Consider the following 15,326-nt stretch of genomic DNA (forward strand, 5'->3'; position numbering starts at 1 on the left):
GGGGTGGCCACAAACAAATCGCCTCCAAGTCGCCCTGTCCCCCGCCATTTCACTGCCCTGCTCCCAACTCACACCCCCCTCTCTCATATACCTCTCCACCCCATCCCTCCATCTCATCCTCGGTCTCCCCCTCCCTCTTCCACCCTCCACCTCACTCACATACACTCTCTTCGTCAATCTTTCACCCTCCATCCTCTCCACATGGCCAAACTGTATTGTTGGATGCAAGATTTTTTCATAAGAAGAGAAATGAGAACAGTACTAAGGGGAAATTACTCATTATGGAAAGAAGTGACTAGTAGAGTACCACAGGGCTCAGTGCTGGCACCAATCATGTTTTTAGTGTATATAAATGATATAGACAATAACACTGGAAATGAAAACTATTATGCTATATAAATGCATATCAGGGAAGGAGAAAATAGACATAAATGATTACTTAACCTATGGGGAAGCATCAGCAAGAGGACACTGCAAAAAACTGCATAAGAAGAGAGGTGATAAAGATGTAAGGAAATTTAGTTTCCCAAATAGAGAAATTGATCAGTGGAATGCACTACCGAATGAAATAGTGTGTGCCAAAACAATTCACAATTTTAAGGATATGTACGATAAATATGGTTTAAGACACGGGACAGTACGAGCTTGACTCATTCCTGTTAAGATACAATTAGGTAAGAACACACACACACACACACACACACACACACACACACACACACACACACACACACACACACACACACACACACACACACACACACACACACACACACACACACACATTACTGCCCTTGTGATATCAGTTGGTAGCTATTCAGCATTTTCTTTCCTCCATGTGCATACTCAGCATCATCCACTTTCCTTTATCAAGATCCATGAAGGCAGTGTACAGCTTCCGTCTCTTCTCTGATACTTTTCTATTATTCTGTACATCACAAGAAGGAGTATCTGATCTGTACATTCCCAGTCCTTCCTATTTCCCCTTCCCCTCCCCTTTTCCTCGCCAACTAATTCCTCAGTTTTTCCCTAACTCTGTCAGCAGGTATTCTTTTATCTTTCCCACTAAATTGGGACAACAATAACCCCTGTGATAGTAATTGCCACACACGAATTTGTCCCATTTTCTTTTATAATAGGGAACCCCACCTTGGGGTGGGAAAGAAAGTCTAAATGATGCTGATGATGTCATACATGACTTCCAGTCCTTTGGCTCTCTTTCCTCTTCCAAGGTTGATCTGCACATTTTCCAGATCTGTTTTAGCACTGTCTGTCCCCTACATATATCACTATTTTGCTACATATGTCATAAAAGGTAAAAGAAGCCACTCTCATAACCATGGGAAATAAGGTTTTGATCATGATGATTTACGTACATACCAGTATGTTCATTTTAATTACTACAATTTGCAAATATTTGTGTATATGCTTTCAGGTGTGCAGGTTGTCTTAGGAGTGGATGGCACACAGCTTCACAAGCATCCAATTATCAAACACTGCTCTTTCACCCACATTGTATTTAATTTTCCTCATGTTGGTGGTAAAATGAGAATTGATATGAACCGCCATTTGCTGCGAGATTTCTTTGAAAGTGCAGTGGGTGTCCTGAGGGAGGGAGGGCAGGTGATAGTGACACTGTGTGCAGGACAAGGGGGATTACCTGTAGATCCGGTCACTCGAAGATGGGATGACACATGGAAAGTGGTTTTGATGGCATCTTATGCTGACTTAGTCCTTAGGAAGATCCATGCTTTTCATCCTGAGACATATCAAGGATATTCAGCTGTTGGGTACCGATCACTTGAGAAGGGGTTCTGTCAGCAGGGTGCATTGACATATGTGTTTGAGGTAGATCAACTGTCACTGGATTTGTCTTGCATTGACCCTCAAGCCACTGAGATACTTAACAGTTTCCAGTCTAAAGTCCCATTCTGTTTGTATCATCAGCTAAAAAGAAATCCATTACTGGATAAGACTACCATGCTAGGATGCTTATTTAGGTCATTAGTAAATTACTTGAGCACTGTTCTTCCAGTTCATGTTGGAGAGACATATATTTGTGAAAATTATGAGCAGCTGATTTCATTAATGAAAGATGGTGTTTCGTCATTTTCAGAGTTAGCTGTTAATAGCATACAGTTTAATCCAACATACAAAATTAATATGGAAAGTTGTTTTCAAGTTGATCCAGTGTTAGCCGTTGTATCTGGATCATGTGAAAGTAGGGATAACATGAACAGAAGATTTAAAGATTTTACTGTGCAGGTAATGAATTCTGGGAAAGATTTAGATTTAGAGATTAAATATGTAGCAGTTGATAATTTTATTGAAGAAAAGTTACAGATTGAACAAAGAATTTTAGATGGTAGTGAGGCGATAAATAAGACTTTGATAATTCACGTGGTTAGTTTTGGTGATTTAACAAGGAGTGTCTTTGAGGCTGAAAAGGAAGAATTGTGGGCAGCAGGCCATTCAGTTGAGATATTAGAAAACACCATCAAATACACACCAAGGAGTCTTTTTCCCCTTGAATACAGTTATGACCTCAGCTTTTGGGAACCACAGAATGATCCCAAAACTAGTTTATTAGATCAAGAGTTAGTGCGAATCATAATTGTAAATGGTGCAGGAGATATTTTGAAAAGCTGTGTACACTTGAGCACTTACTGTCACCCACTAAAAATGCGCTGGAGTCATACCTATAGGATAAAGTATAGAAGCTTTGTTGGAGCGCTGTCTGATAAAAAAGCAAAGGAGATTCATGCAACTGTGGGGAGGAAACTGGAACGTTGTTTAGGTGTTATAGTACGTTAGCATTTTATAATAATCATTATCATTATTTCATTCACTCATTCATTCTTTCATTCAGCTGTGGATTGGAAGTTGGAATAGTGTCTTGTGGTACATTAACTTTGCGTCCCATGTCATCATCATTATCGACATCTTCGTTGTCATCATCATCATTATCATCACCACCACTATCATCACTGCTAAAGTGGCCAGGTCATTAGTATTGCTTGATGTGATCCTGCTGGCCTGATAGCACCATGGTTCAAATCCTGGTGCCACTCAGCTCAGGTGTCCATGTACTCTTTGTGTGCGGTAAGGTAAATTGAATGCCATGGTAATCATCCAGGGTAACACTAAGGATGATATATTGACCTTGTATCTCAGAATAGAGGGTGAATAACCTGCCACAGGCTCAAAGACCTAAGTTCCAGTGATAAACACCATGACCAAGTGCCTCATGGTGTTGGCTCCCACCTTTACCTTTAACTTCACAAGAAGTTGTGATCATAGTGAAGGGGTTTATAAGATTTTGCACACTAATAATTTTTAATATTACTGTGTATATTGTTCAATTTTCAGAATACCCAACTCATCAGTAAAGAACTAACCTAGTAAACCTCCACCGCCATCACCATTATTATCATTGTCAAATCTGAAGGATAAAAATACCTTCCCATCTGAAGCTGTACAGTCAGCCAAGAAAGAAAAGAAAAAAAAAATTGTGGTGTGTAGAGGTATTTGGCAGAGATGTACATAACCTTATTATACTGCAGCTAAGTATATGTATGAGTGTAATTTATATTTTGATATTTATTATAACATGTATATTCATTTATGGATTTTGTATTTTGATGTACAGTATTAAAGGATTTATATTCTTTTGGTGTTTCTAACAACCTTACTGATACAGTAACTAGAAGCATGAAAGGAGACTATGTACCGAAGAACGTTTATTAACTGATTGGTTTCTGATAATCGTATGTCTGAAAGTGTGACTGAACTTAATGTTGATACGAGCAACCTTTAGTGCCATGAAAGAAGTTAATTGAACAATACTGCATATTGGTGAGAGAGAAGGAAGAAGAGCGGTGTCTGAGGGAGTGGAAGAAGTGTGTGAGGACCAAGCATTATGGAAGCAGTTCTGCCATAACCATCCCCTGTTGGGGGGTTTCCAGGAGGAAGCAAGGCACTGGAGATGGTGATGATTGTGATTATGATGATGAAGATGACAAGGATTTTGTACAGTATGGCTGACCATAAAAGTACATGGGTGTTGCAGTTTAGGTTTAAGGACTTAATTATCACATCAAGGTATTATTTTTGAAAGATCGTTTATATGTCGTTTTTTTGTTCCAGATAACCTTACTGCTATCTAGAAGCATGACAGGAGGACATATATGCCTAACTATGCAGCGACCACTGACATGGGTGGTGCAGAATAGATTTAGGGACTTGCTGCGACAGTCACAATGTTGTACTTCTTTCAGTACCTCTGTCAGCTACTGTGACTCTAACTCCCTTCAAGTTACAAGTTTGACAAATACCAACTCTGAAATAAGGAATGCACTCAGAGTTCCACCTCCAACATCCTTTGAATGGAGTAAAAAAGCAAAACAATTCTTAAAGATGCTTAAGGAGTGTCCTGTTGAGAAACTGGAGGATAAGTTTATACCACTGAAGAAAAGCAAGAGTAAATCCATTAAAACAAATGTAAGTGTAACATAGTTTTCTATTGTAGTTCCCCATATGCCTTAATTGATGTATATTGGCACTAGAGTGATCACCATTATTCTTTTTTTCTAATGTGAATAATATATATATATATATATATATATATATATATATATATATATATATAGTGCTGCCTAGTTCTTCCTTAGCCTTTATCATTCTTTTTCTGTGCCTGCCCTCCTCTCTTCCTATTTCTCCTATCTTTTCTGTCCCTACCTATTGCTTTTCTTTCCGCTACAGGTGGCTTTACATTGAGTGACAAGCCAGATGGTTTCCTGTTAGCCAAGAAACCAGTTACAACGCTGGGTGGTAACCATATAACCAAACCATATGTGCTCCCTACGTGTCAGGTGGGTTGGTGGAGGGTTAGTGCCCCTCCCTGTAAAACAAATAACTCAGAGTCAAATGGCCACCCTGTACAGGATTTTGACGTCTGGCAATATATATATATATATATATTCTGTATATATATATATATATATATATATATATAGTAATCACTCCAATATCCGACGTAATAGAGCCATAGGTAGGTCCGGATATTGGTTCTGTCCGGATATTGGGCCCCAGCTTATGGACTTGTACTTATGGACCCTAACTCAGAGAAACATCTATACAACTCCCTCTGGACATGCATAGCACCTATTTAAGACCCAAATCACACCAATAAGGCACATAAATGACTGAAATAAATGCAAAAAAAACATAAAATGAGGGTTTAGAAGTAGGTTCATACAATAATAAACATTCTGGTGACTGGCTCCTGGACTGGTACTTATGGACTCTAACCTAGCCTAACTCAGAAAAACACCTTCCTACTGCACATGCATAGCTCCTAACACCCTATTCACACCAATAAAGGACATTAAAGAGTGAAATGAGGTAAGTATAGTATGGAAAAAAGTACAGTATGAAACATTCTTATGTCCGGATAGTGGGGATGTTCGGATATTGGGTGTCCGGATATTAGAGTGATTACTGTATATATATATATATATACAGTATGCCTTCCACATTCGCAGGGGTTAAGGGACACAGACCCCCACAAATGTGAAATTTCCATGAATGTTTGGTGCACCCTTCCGTAAGTGCCTCTACAGCCACAAATCACCCCATGTGAGCAAGTGTGCACATACTGTACCTAATAAACCATATCTGGGACCTGAAGGCAGCATAAAATATCACAATTAGCTGCTGACTTGCCCATATGTGTGTGGGCAAGTCATCAGCTACATATATACACCAACTTCTTGCAATCATACCCATTATATTCAGTCTTGGCTCCACAGAGGGGCAATCCACGAATATTCGAAGCCTGCGAAAGTTGATTCCTCGAATGTACAGGGCCTACTGTATATCTGTCTATATATCTATCTATCTATCCATCCATCTATCTATCTATCTATCTATCTGTCTATTGCCAGACGCCATAATCCCGTAAGGGGTGGCCATTTGACTTTGAGTTATTTGTTTTATGGGGAGGGGCACTAACCCTCCACCAACCCACTTGTTGACACGTAGGGAGCACATATGGTTTGGTTATATGGTTACCACCCAGCGCTGTAAATGGTTTCATGGCTTACAGGAAACCATTTGGCTTATCACTCAATGTAAAGCCACCTGTAAAGGAAAGAAAAACAACGAGAAGTGACAGGAAAGATGGGAGAAGTAGAAAGAGAGGAGGACAGGCAGAGAAAAAGAATGATAAAGGCTGAGGAAGAATTAGGCAGCAGTACATCATGTGAGTGGATGATGGTCACCACCATGTACGACTATATATATATATATATATATATATATACTGTACTGTATATATAGTATATACATTATATATATATATATATATATATATATATATATATATATATATATATATGTATGTATGTGTACAGTCTGTCCACGTCTAACACAGTTAATTGCTTCTGAACCCCTACCGTGTTAGAGAAATTTCATGTTACAGAGACTCATGAAACCCCTTACAGTATTTTCTTCTGCACCCCTGCCCAAAGTCCACTTCTTCCCCCCTTGTGGTGCTAAATTTTTTTATACTCCCCAATTTTAACTTCATAGAAAGCATTAATATGGTTCAAAAAATTATAAATAGAGTTTTACAGTACTACAGTTAAAAGCCACATTTTATTTACCTTATGGGAGGATAAGAGGAGCAGGCAAAGTGGGGAGGCAGGTGGGAGCAGGGAGTGTCCTGATTGGCTGGGTAGTTCAAAAGCAAGAATGCGGAAGTGTGATTGGTTGGGAGTTAGATGACGGCTGTTGGCAAGGCAGCGCTCCTATGATTCATGTCATCACCACCTGCCCAGTTAAAAAAACTGTACTAGCATCATCAATAGCCTTGTTAGAAGTGATATTGCTTCTGGAAAATTGTACCTTGCTAGACCATTTTCATGTTAGGGAAAACTGTGTTAGACATTGGTAGACTATATATATAAACATATACTGGAACATATATATATACTGTATATATGTATATATATACAGTATATATAGTGGAAGGAGAATATAAGAGAGTATGGAACAGTGGGTGCAAGGATTGTATGGGTGAGGATGAAAGTAGGTATACAAGCGTGGGCGATTGTATGTGTGTATGCCCCGACAGAGGATCGAGTGGCAAGAGTGAAAGAAGAGTTTTGGGCGAGTGTAGAAGCGTGTATGGACAAGTTTGAGAGGAGCGAGAGAGTGCTGTTGATTGGAGACATGAATGGCAAAGTTGGGAATGTACGAGTGGATGGAGTGGTTGGTCAGTGGGGTGTGCCAACCGACGTAGATGGGAATGGAAGTGCTTTGGTGGACATCTGTGCTTGTAAGGGGTTGGCAATAGCCAACACCTACTTAAACAAGATGATCCACCGGTATACATGGAGAGTAATGAGGAGGATGGATGGTGAACTTGTTGAACAAAAGGCCATGATAGACTACGTGTGTGTGGATGAGCGAATGAGAAGACAAGTGTTGGATGCAAGAGTGTGGAGAGGGTGGGGGAATGGAGTCTCAGACCATCACTTAGTGATGCCCAAGGTAGAGCTGCAAAGAAAGTGGTTGAGGAGACGAAGGGGAAGACAGGAGGAAGCAACTCCTGTGAGAAGAGTGGAGAAATTGCAAGATAGTGAGAAAATGACAGAGTATAAGAGCATAGTGGAAGAAAGACTGGGAAGGTATGAGCTAGAGCAGGAAGGGGTGGAAGACGTATGTAAGATATTCACGGAAGAGATAGGTGCAGTGTGTGAGGCGGTTTGTGGAGTGAGGAGGAGATGCAAGGGTGTGCAAGGGACAGCATGGTGGAATGATGAGGTGAAACGAGCTGTGGAACAAAAGAAGAAGGCATATAGTGAATGGTTAGCGAGTAGAGGTAGGGGAGAAGATGAGAGAGAGAAGAGAGAGGTATATGTGAGCAGGAGAAGGGAGGTTAAGAGACTGGTGAAGGAGAGTAAAAAGAAAGTGATGAGGAGTTTGGGAGGAATCTGAGTGTGAAATGGAGGGAGAGTAAGAAATTGTTTTGGAAGGAGGTAAAGAAAGTAAGGCAGTGTGAAAGGGGAAATAGTAGGGGAGTGAAAGATAGGAATAATAGATTGTTGGTGGAGAAGAGAGAGAAACTGAGGAGATGGAATGAGCACTTTGAGGATTTGTTGAATGTGGAGAGTGAGAGCAGTGCGAGTATAAGTGGTTGGGGAATGGCTGGGAGAAGAAGAGATGAGAGAAGGGAGGAAGAGATCAGTAGGGCGGAAGTAGGGGAAGCGATGAGGAATATTAAGTTGGGAAAGGCCCCTGGAATTGATGGAGTGTGTGGTGAAATGCTTAGGTATGGGGGTGAGATTGTTATGGAGTGGATATGGAAGTTGTGTAGATTGGTTTGGGAAGAGGGAAGGGTTCCAGAGGACTGGAAATCAGGTATAATTGTTCCTCTATACAAAGGAAAAGGAGAGAGAGAAGTATGTGGTAACCATAGGGGTATTTGCCTACTTAGTGTGACTGGTAAAATATATGGTAGAATACTCATTGATAGGGTTAGGCATATGACAGAGGAGCTAGTTGGAGAAGAACAAGGGGGATTTAGGAAGGGAAAAGGGTGTGTAGATCAGATATTTGTTCTAAGATGTTTAGTGGAGAAGTATCTAGAGAAGGGAAGGAAAGTGTATGCTGCCTTCATGGACTTGGAGAAAACTTATGACAGAATAGATAGGCAAGGTATGTGGAAGGTATTAAGAATATATGGAGTGGAGGGAAAACTGTTGAGTGCTGTGAAGAGTATGTACGAGGGAGCTAGGGTTACGGTGCGAGTGGATGGTGAGCTGAGTGAGTTCTTTGATCTCAATGTGGGACTGAAACAGGGTTGTGTGATGTCTCCATGGCTGTTTAATATATACATGGATGGGGTTGTAAAGGAGGTGCAGGGTAGGGCAGTGGATGTGGGGGTGGCTCTAATGAATGAGGGTGAGTTTTGGAAGCTTCTGGTGTTGCTGTTTGCTGATGATACAGTACTGTTGAGTGAAGATGAGTGGGAGTTGCAGGGTTTGGTGAATGAATCTGGGACAGTGTGTAGGAGGAGGAATCTGAAAGTTAATGTAAACAAAAGTAAAGTTATGGTGTTTGAGAGGAATGAAGTCACAGAGTGTGCAGTGAGGTTGGATGGCGAGGATATGGAGAATGTGAGTGCATTCAAGTACTTGGGTAGTGTGATGAGTAAGGATGGAACTTTGGGGGATGAAGTGCGTGAAAGGGTACAGCAGGGAAGGAAGGTTGTTGGTACACTGAAAGCAGTGATGAGAAATAGGGAGGTGAGTATGGAAGTTAAGAAGTCACTGCATGATAGTATTGTGATCCCTACCCTAACGTATGGAAGCGAGGCATGGACCTTGCAAGAGGGGAACAAGTCAAGAGAGAGCAGTGGAAATGAGCTACTTGAGAGGAGCATGTGGAGTGACGTGGAGGGACAGGTTGACGAATGAAGAAGTGAAAGAACGCTGTGGGGTGGATGTGGATGTGGTTGAGAAGATTAGGAGAAATACATTGAGGTGGTTTGGACATGTGAAGAGAATGGAGAATGAAAGACTGACTAAGAGGGTGTATGTAGGTGAGGTGGAGGGAGGGGGAGGGAGAGGGAGAGGTAGACCGAGGATGAGGTGGAGGGATGGAGTTGAGCGGTTTATGAGGGAGGGGGGGGTGAGTGGGGGGGAGGGTAGTCAAATGGTGGGTGACAGAGCGACTTGGAGGCATTTTGTCTGCGGCCACCCTTTGCGGGATTAGGGCGTCGGGTTATAGATAGATATATACATATATACACTGTGTATATATATATATATATATATATATATATATATATATATAGTATATTTGAAGGAGGGAGGAGGCAAGATAGGCCAAGGAGAAGATGGAGAGATATGGTGGATGAGTGTGTGAGGAAAGAGGTTTGGAAGTTGGTGAGGCTAGGGGACTGACAAGAAATCGAGCTGGCTGGATGAATATTGTGAGGAGATGCGCATGATCACGGATTTGGCACCCCTTTTTAACGTGACATCGTCCAGATTGACTCTATTGGATACGTTTATGTGAAGCTACAGAACATGGGAAATGTTTCTGATGTATCAGATAGAGCCAGGATTCTGGAGGCTTGAAGGGTGAATTGACTGGAAACATGGCCCATTGGATTGGGCTGTCTGGACATTGCTACTTCTCATCCTGCCCTAGGGTGGGAAAGGAGATCTGGGTGATGATGATGATGATAATATACAGTATATATATATATATATATATATATATATACACAGTCAAAGTCCTTTAATCCAGACTGCAGCAGCCCGCAGACTGTCTGGATTATCAGATTTTCCAGACTATCAGACAGATACCAGAAAATGTTCATTCATTCAATCTTCAGTTTCCTTACAGAATTGTTTGGCCTTTTCAGAAATCATTAACCCATTGATAGACTTGCCCTCACATCGTTTGCCACACAACCATTTATAAAGAACTGTGTCTAACTGTGCCAATGCTGGTTTCTTAAGAGTTTTCCTTTTCTCACATCCCTTCATAGACTGTCTGCTTGCGGCATATTCCCTCATTTCCTTGGATTTATTTTTGCAATCATAAATGGTTGACCGGCCTGCATTAAACTCACATTAAGTCCTTCACCAGTGCACCTTTTTCCAGCTGTTGTATTATTTCTAATTTCTTACCAATGGTAATTGTAACATGCTTCCTCTTCTCACCAGTAGTAGGTGGTGTAGTAGGAGCCATTCTAGTGAAATACTGAAAATAAGAACAAGCAAATTCGGTAGACAATGCATAGAATGTACAACACCCACAGTCAGTTGGGTAAACATACAGTTGGGAGGATTCGGAACCTCCACAATGTTGGCGCGGGTTGTTGACTAAGCTTTGGGTGCAGAATTGGATAGTTCGGTGCACCGCTTTCGGCTATTTTTCGATAGTTCTCTATTTTTTCGTATTTTATCTCAATTTCGTACCCATAAAAGCTAAAAATGACCCTGGGTTGAAAAGTCCGAACAATTGGGATATCAGGACCATCGGATGTCGAATTAAAGGACTTTTACTGTATATGTATGTATATATATATATATATATATATATATATATAGATAGATACCGGTATATATATATATAATTGTATACATATCTATATATATATCTATCTATCTCTCTCTCTATCTCTCTCTCTCTATATATATATATATATATATATATATATAGATAGATAGATACCGGTATATATATATATATATCCAAGGGGTGGTTGGGGTTGACTGCTCATGTAATGCCACTCAGGGATGAGTGAGGCTGGTCACTCATTTTAAATGTCAAGACCAACTGCCTAGCCTCGGGCTCCTACGCTCCTCTTAGGGCAATGTAGGATTGGATGATGGATGGATGGATGTATATACAGTCAATCCTCATAAATCGCGGCAATTTGGGTCTGGACCATTGCTGTGATTTATGAATAATATCTCTTATGTGAAAAATTAATTTGGGTCTGGACTTTGGCCAACTTGCCCCCACAGCACCCTACCTGCACCTATCTAGGCACCATCAAACACAATCATACAAATTTTGGAATATTCAGTGCATTTATTAAGGGATCTCACCTTAATCCTATGACGAAATTGCGTAAGTGAATGGAGTGGGGTGGTGTTGGGAAGAACTTAGAACCTCTCAGGACATGTTCTTCCCAAACTCTTTCACCAGCTTTGAAAACTTCTCTCCCCTCTCAACACGACAAATGAACTCCAAACGTTGACTGTACGAGAACTGCAGCAGCTTCTTGACGCCATACTGCTTAGAGCGCTTCATTGGGGGGTCGGGTGGGGCCATGGCAGGTAGGAGGCGGGGGGAAGTTGCACAAAAAAGGCAGGTAACTCTCATACTCCACAGCGACGGTCTGTAGTGTGCGGACTGGCGGGACAAGAACAACAACAACATGGCGGCATTAGTATGCACACTTGCCACCAGGGATGCATGGTGATTGGTTGTTGGGTCACGATTTTCTGTTTGAATGCCGTGGTTTATGATTCTTCTCGGAAAAGGCCCACTTGGGTGCCTAGGTCTGCGATTTTCGTGACTTAACATTGATTTAAGGGTGCCGACAGTCTGACAGCCACTTAGCCGTGATTTATGAACACGCGATTTACGAGGATAGACTGTGTATATACATATATATACAGTATATATATACACATACAGTAATCCCCATACTATCCGCACGCCCACTTTCCGGACACCCCACTTACCGGACATTCTGGGCTCGCGTACTAGGAATTCGCGTACTGTGAATACATAAACTTATGGGAAAAATTACATATGGGTGACACCCCCCCTTCATGGGCAACCCTTGAGACACTTTTCAGACCTAAGTATTGTACTATACAGGGAAACTGTCTAAGACATATTACCTAAGATAAAATAAACCTACAAGATCATGGCTTTACTAGTTAAATCATTGGTGGTAGGTGGTGGCGACCATCATCCACTCACTTGATGTAGTGCTGCCTACTTCTTCCTTAGGCTTTATTATTATTTTTCTGTGCCTGCCCTCCTCTTTTTCTATATCTCCCATCTCTCCTGTCACTTCTTATTGCTCTTCTTTCCTTTACAGGTGGCTTTACATTGAGTGACAAGCCAAATGGTTTCCTGTAAGCCAAGAAACCATTTACAACACTGGGTGGTAACCATATAACCAACCCATACGTGCTTCCTACGTGTCAACAAGTGGGTTGGTGGAGGGTTAATGCCCCTCCTCATAAAACCAATAACTCAAAGTCAAATGGCCACCCCTTATGGGATTATGGCATCTAGCAATAGATAGATAGACCTTTACCTATTATCGCTTCTTGGGGGGGCAATGTCGTGTACTTGGGGTAACCCCGGATTTGGGCCACTCCTTGCTGCCCGTCTCGCTTACAAGGAGTTCAATTCGCGTACTAATAAAAAATACATTAAAATAAAAAAAAAATAGGTCCTTGCATACAAGGGGGATCGCGTACTCGGAACTCGCGTACTGTAGGGATGTACTGTATATATATACAGTATACACAATATAATAGTGAATGAATGTGTGTGTAACCTGTTTTTATTGGGTCACAGTGGAAGATGATGAAATGATAGTAGGAAATGAATATAAACTGAGGAAGAGTAGGTGTATATCTTGGAAAGGGAGGTTATGTGAGAAAAAGAATATCCATATACAGTATTTGAAAGTAGATATGGAAACAAGACTACATGAATCTTGTTCATATCCTGCATACTATAAGTAACTAGGTACCCAGTAAATACTGTACACTCAGATGGGGGAAGTAGAAGAGGGAGGGAGGAAGGAAAGAAGTAGAGGGGGGAGAGATGAAATTAAAGGGGAAAATAGCGAACAAGGGAGGAAACAGTGGAAGTGTGAGAGTGCCAGGAGAAGGGAGGGAGAAAGAAGGCTGAAAGGATTTTCTAGGGTAGAGAAGGAGAATAAAGGAGAGAGATAAAGAATTAATGGATAAAACCCACATATGTAACCTTTTACAACACTTTTGTTATGTACCAGGCACGTCACTTTGTGGACTATCGGCGTGTTCGGGTGGTGGGTGGTGATGGAGGGGACGGCTGCATATCCTTCCTCAGTGTCTTCATGAAGGAGTTTGCTGGACCTGATGGTGCTGATGGTGGCAATGGTGGACATGTCATCTTTAAGGTATACGGTAGACAGAATTGCTTGGCGAGCAAGGTTTTCCGCCCGCCATGCAAAGAGAGCGAAAGAATGACGTGGATCGGTCAGCACGCTCCCGTGTTTGTATACAAAGAATATGGCAATCACCATCAACTGTGTACTACATGTGCTCCAACTGTGGACTTTTTTCTCTCTTATGAGGAGGCTGAACTTCACCAAATTCATTGTGTTAAGTAATGAAACATTGAAGATCCTTTGGGTGTAGTGACTAGTTTATAGGTTTGTTCGTAAAACCGTTATGAATGTGTTAGTGACAAAGCACCTATCTTTAAGCTAAGGCGAAGTATAAGGCCTCCCATCATCATCATTACGTGGTCACTAATTGACATACTTAACATTCATTAACACCAGTTTTTTCACTTGTTTTAAAGCTATTTAAACATTTATGACTTGATAACTCACATAACATTATCCTGACTTGTATAGGGCTTAGAGCCTTAGACGTTGCTAACAAGTGACACAGGAAACTTAGTACTAAGTATATGATGGAGGGGGAGCCCAGTTGAGACAAACAGACTGACATCCAAATAAGAGCGCATAACTTTTTAAACTTCCTTTTACTGCCATTCATGGAAGTAAGCAAGGGGGCAAGTGGTTAGTTTCAAGTAGTCATCCCCTCCCCTTTTTTTTTAACTGGCTGCAAAAGCACCGATATGATGTAAGTAAACTGAGGTGCCCATGTCTCCTTCTGAACATGCCGGGCTGCACTAACTCAGCAGTATGTACCTAGTTGTCTGATGGGTTAAGGCTTTCCTATTGGGTGTGGCTGGCACATAAGGGTTTAGTTGAGGGAGGGTTGATGTCCACATAATACTGTTAAGGGAAAGTAACTAGTTCCCATGTATTAAATGCCTAGTTATTGGAGTTGTTGTTAGGGGTTACATCATAGTAACATACTGCACTTATGAGCCACTCAAGACATAATTTTTTAGATGATGATGTTCGGCACTCCTCTTGTAACTTGATGGTCATCAGATTAACGTCATCATCATCAGGACCTCTTTTCCCAGCCTAGGGCAGGGTGAGGAGTAGCAACATCCAGACAGCCCAAACTTGTTCAGTTCAATGGGCCACACTTCCATTCACTCACCATTCAAGCCCTCAGAATCCTGGCTCTATCTGATAATCCAAAAACATTCACCATGTTCTGTAGCTTCACATAAACGTATCTGATAGAGTCAGTCCAGACGCTGTCACATTAAAAAGGGATGCCAAATCCATGATCATGCGCTTCTCCTCACAATATTCATCCAACCAGCTTGATCTCTTGTCGGTCCTCCAACATTACCAACTTCCAAACTTCTCTTCCTCACACACTCATCCACCATATCCCTCCACCTTCTCCTTGGCCTACCTTGCCTCCTCCCTCTTTCAGATTTGCTCATTTATACCTTTTTCAACACTTTATTGTTATCCATTCTCCCCACGTGTCCACACCATCTCAGTACACTTCTTCGATTTTGGTGTCCACAGATTTCCTCACTCCACATTTTTCACGAATCACATTATTTCGTATCATATCCACTCTCTGTACTCTACATACATTCCTCAGCAGTCCCCTCTCCACTGCTCT

At 41.3% G+C, this 15,326-nt stretch overlaps 1 protein-coding gene across 1 annotated transcript in view; it reads left to right on the forward strand.

Moving 5' to 3' along the window:
* LOC145405903 (mitochondrial ribosome-associated GTPase 2) overlaps positions 1 to 15,326 on the forward strand; it is a 50,799-nt gene that overhangs the window by 9,132 nt on the left and 26,341 nt on the right. Inside the window, exons 2-3 of the mRNA XM_080277154.1 lie at positions 4,147 to 4,500; positions 13,571 to 13,717. Coding sequence (XP_080133280.1) covers positions 4,171 to 4,500; positions 13,571 to 13,717 — 477 coding nt within the window. The 5' untranslated portion in view covers positions 4,147 to 4,170. The remainder of the gene's footprint in view (positions 1 to 4,146; positions 4,501 to 13,570; positions 13,718 to 15,326) is intronic.

The sequence above is a fragment of the Coenobita brevimanus genome, chromosome 8 (assembly GCF_032717465.1).
Source record: "Coenobita brevimanus isolate Jiangsu-jjx chromosome 8, ASM3271746v2, whole genome shotgun sequence".
Classification (NCBI taxonomy): domain Eukaryota; kingdom Metazoa; phylum Arthropoda; class Malacostraca; order Decapoda; family Coenobitidae; genus Coenobita; species Coenobita brevimanus.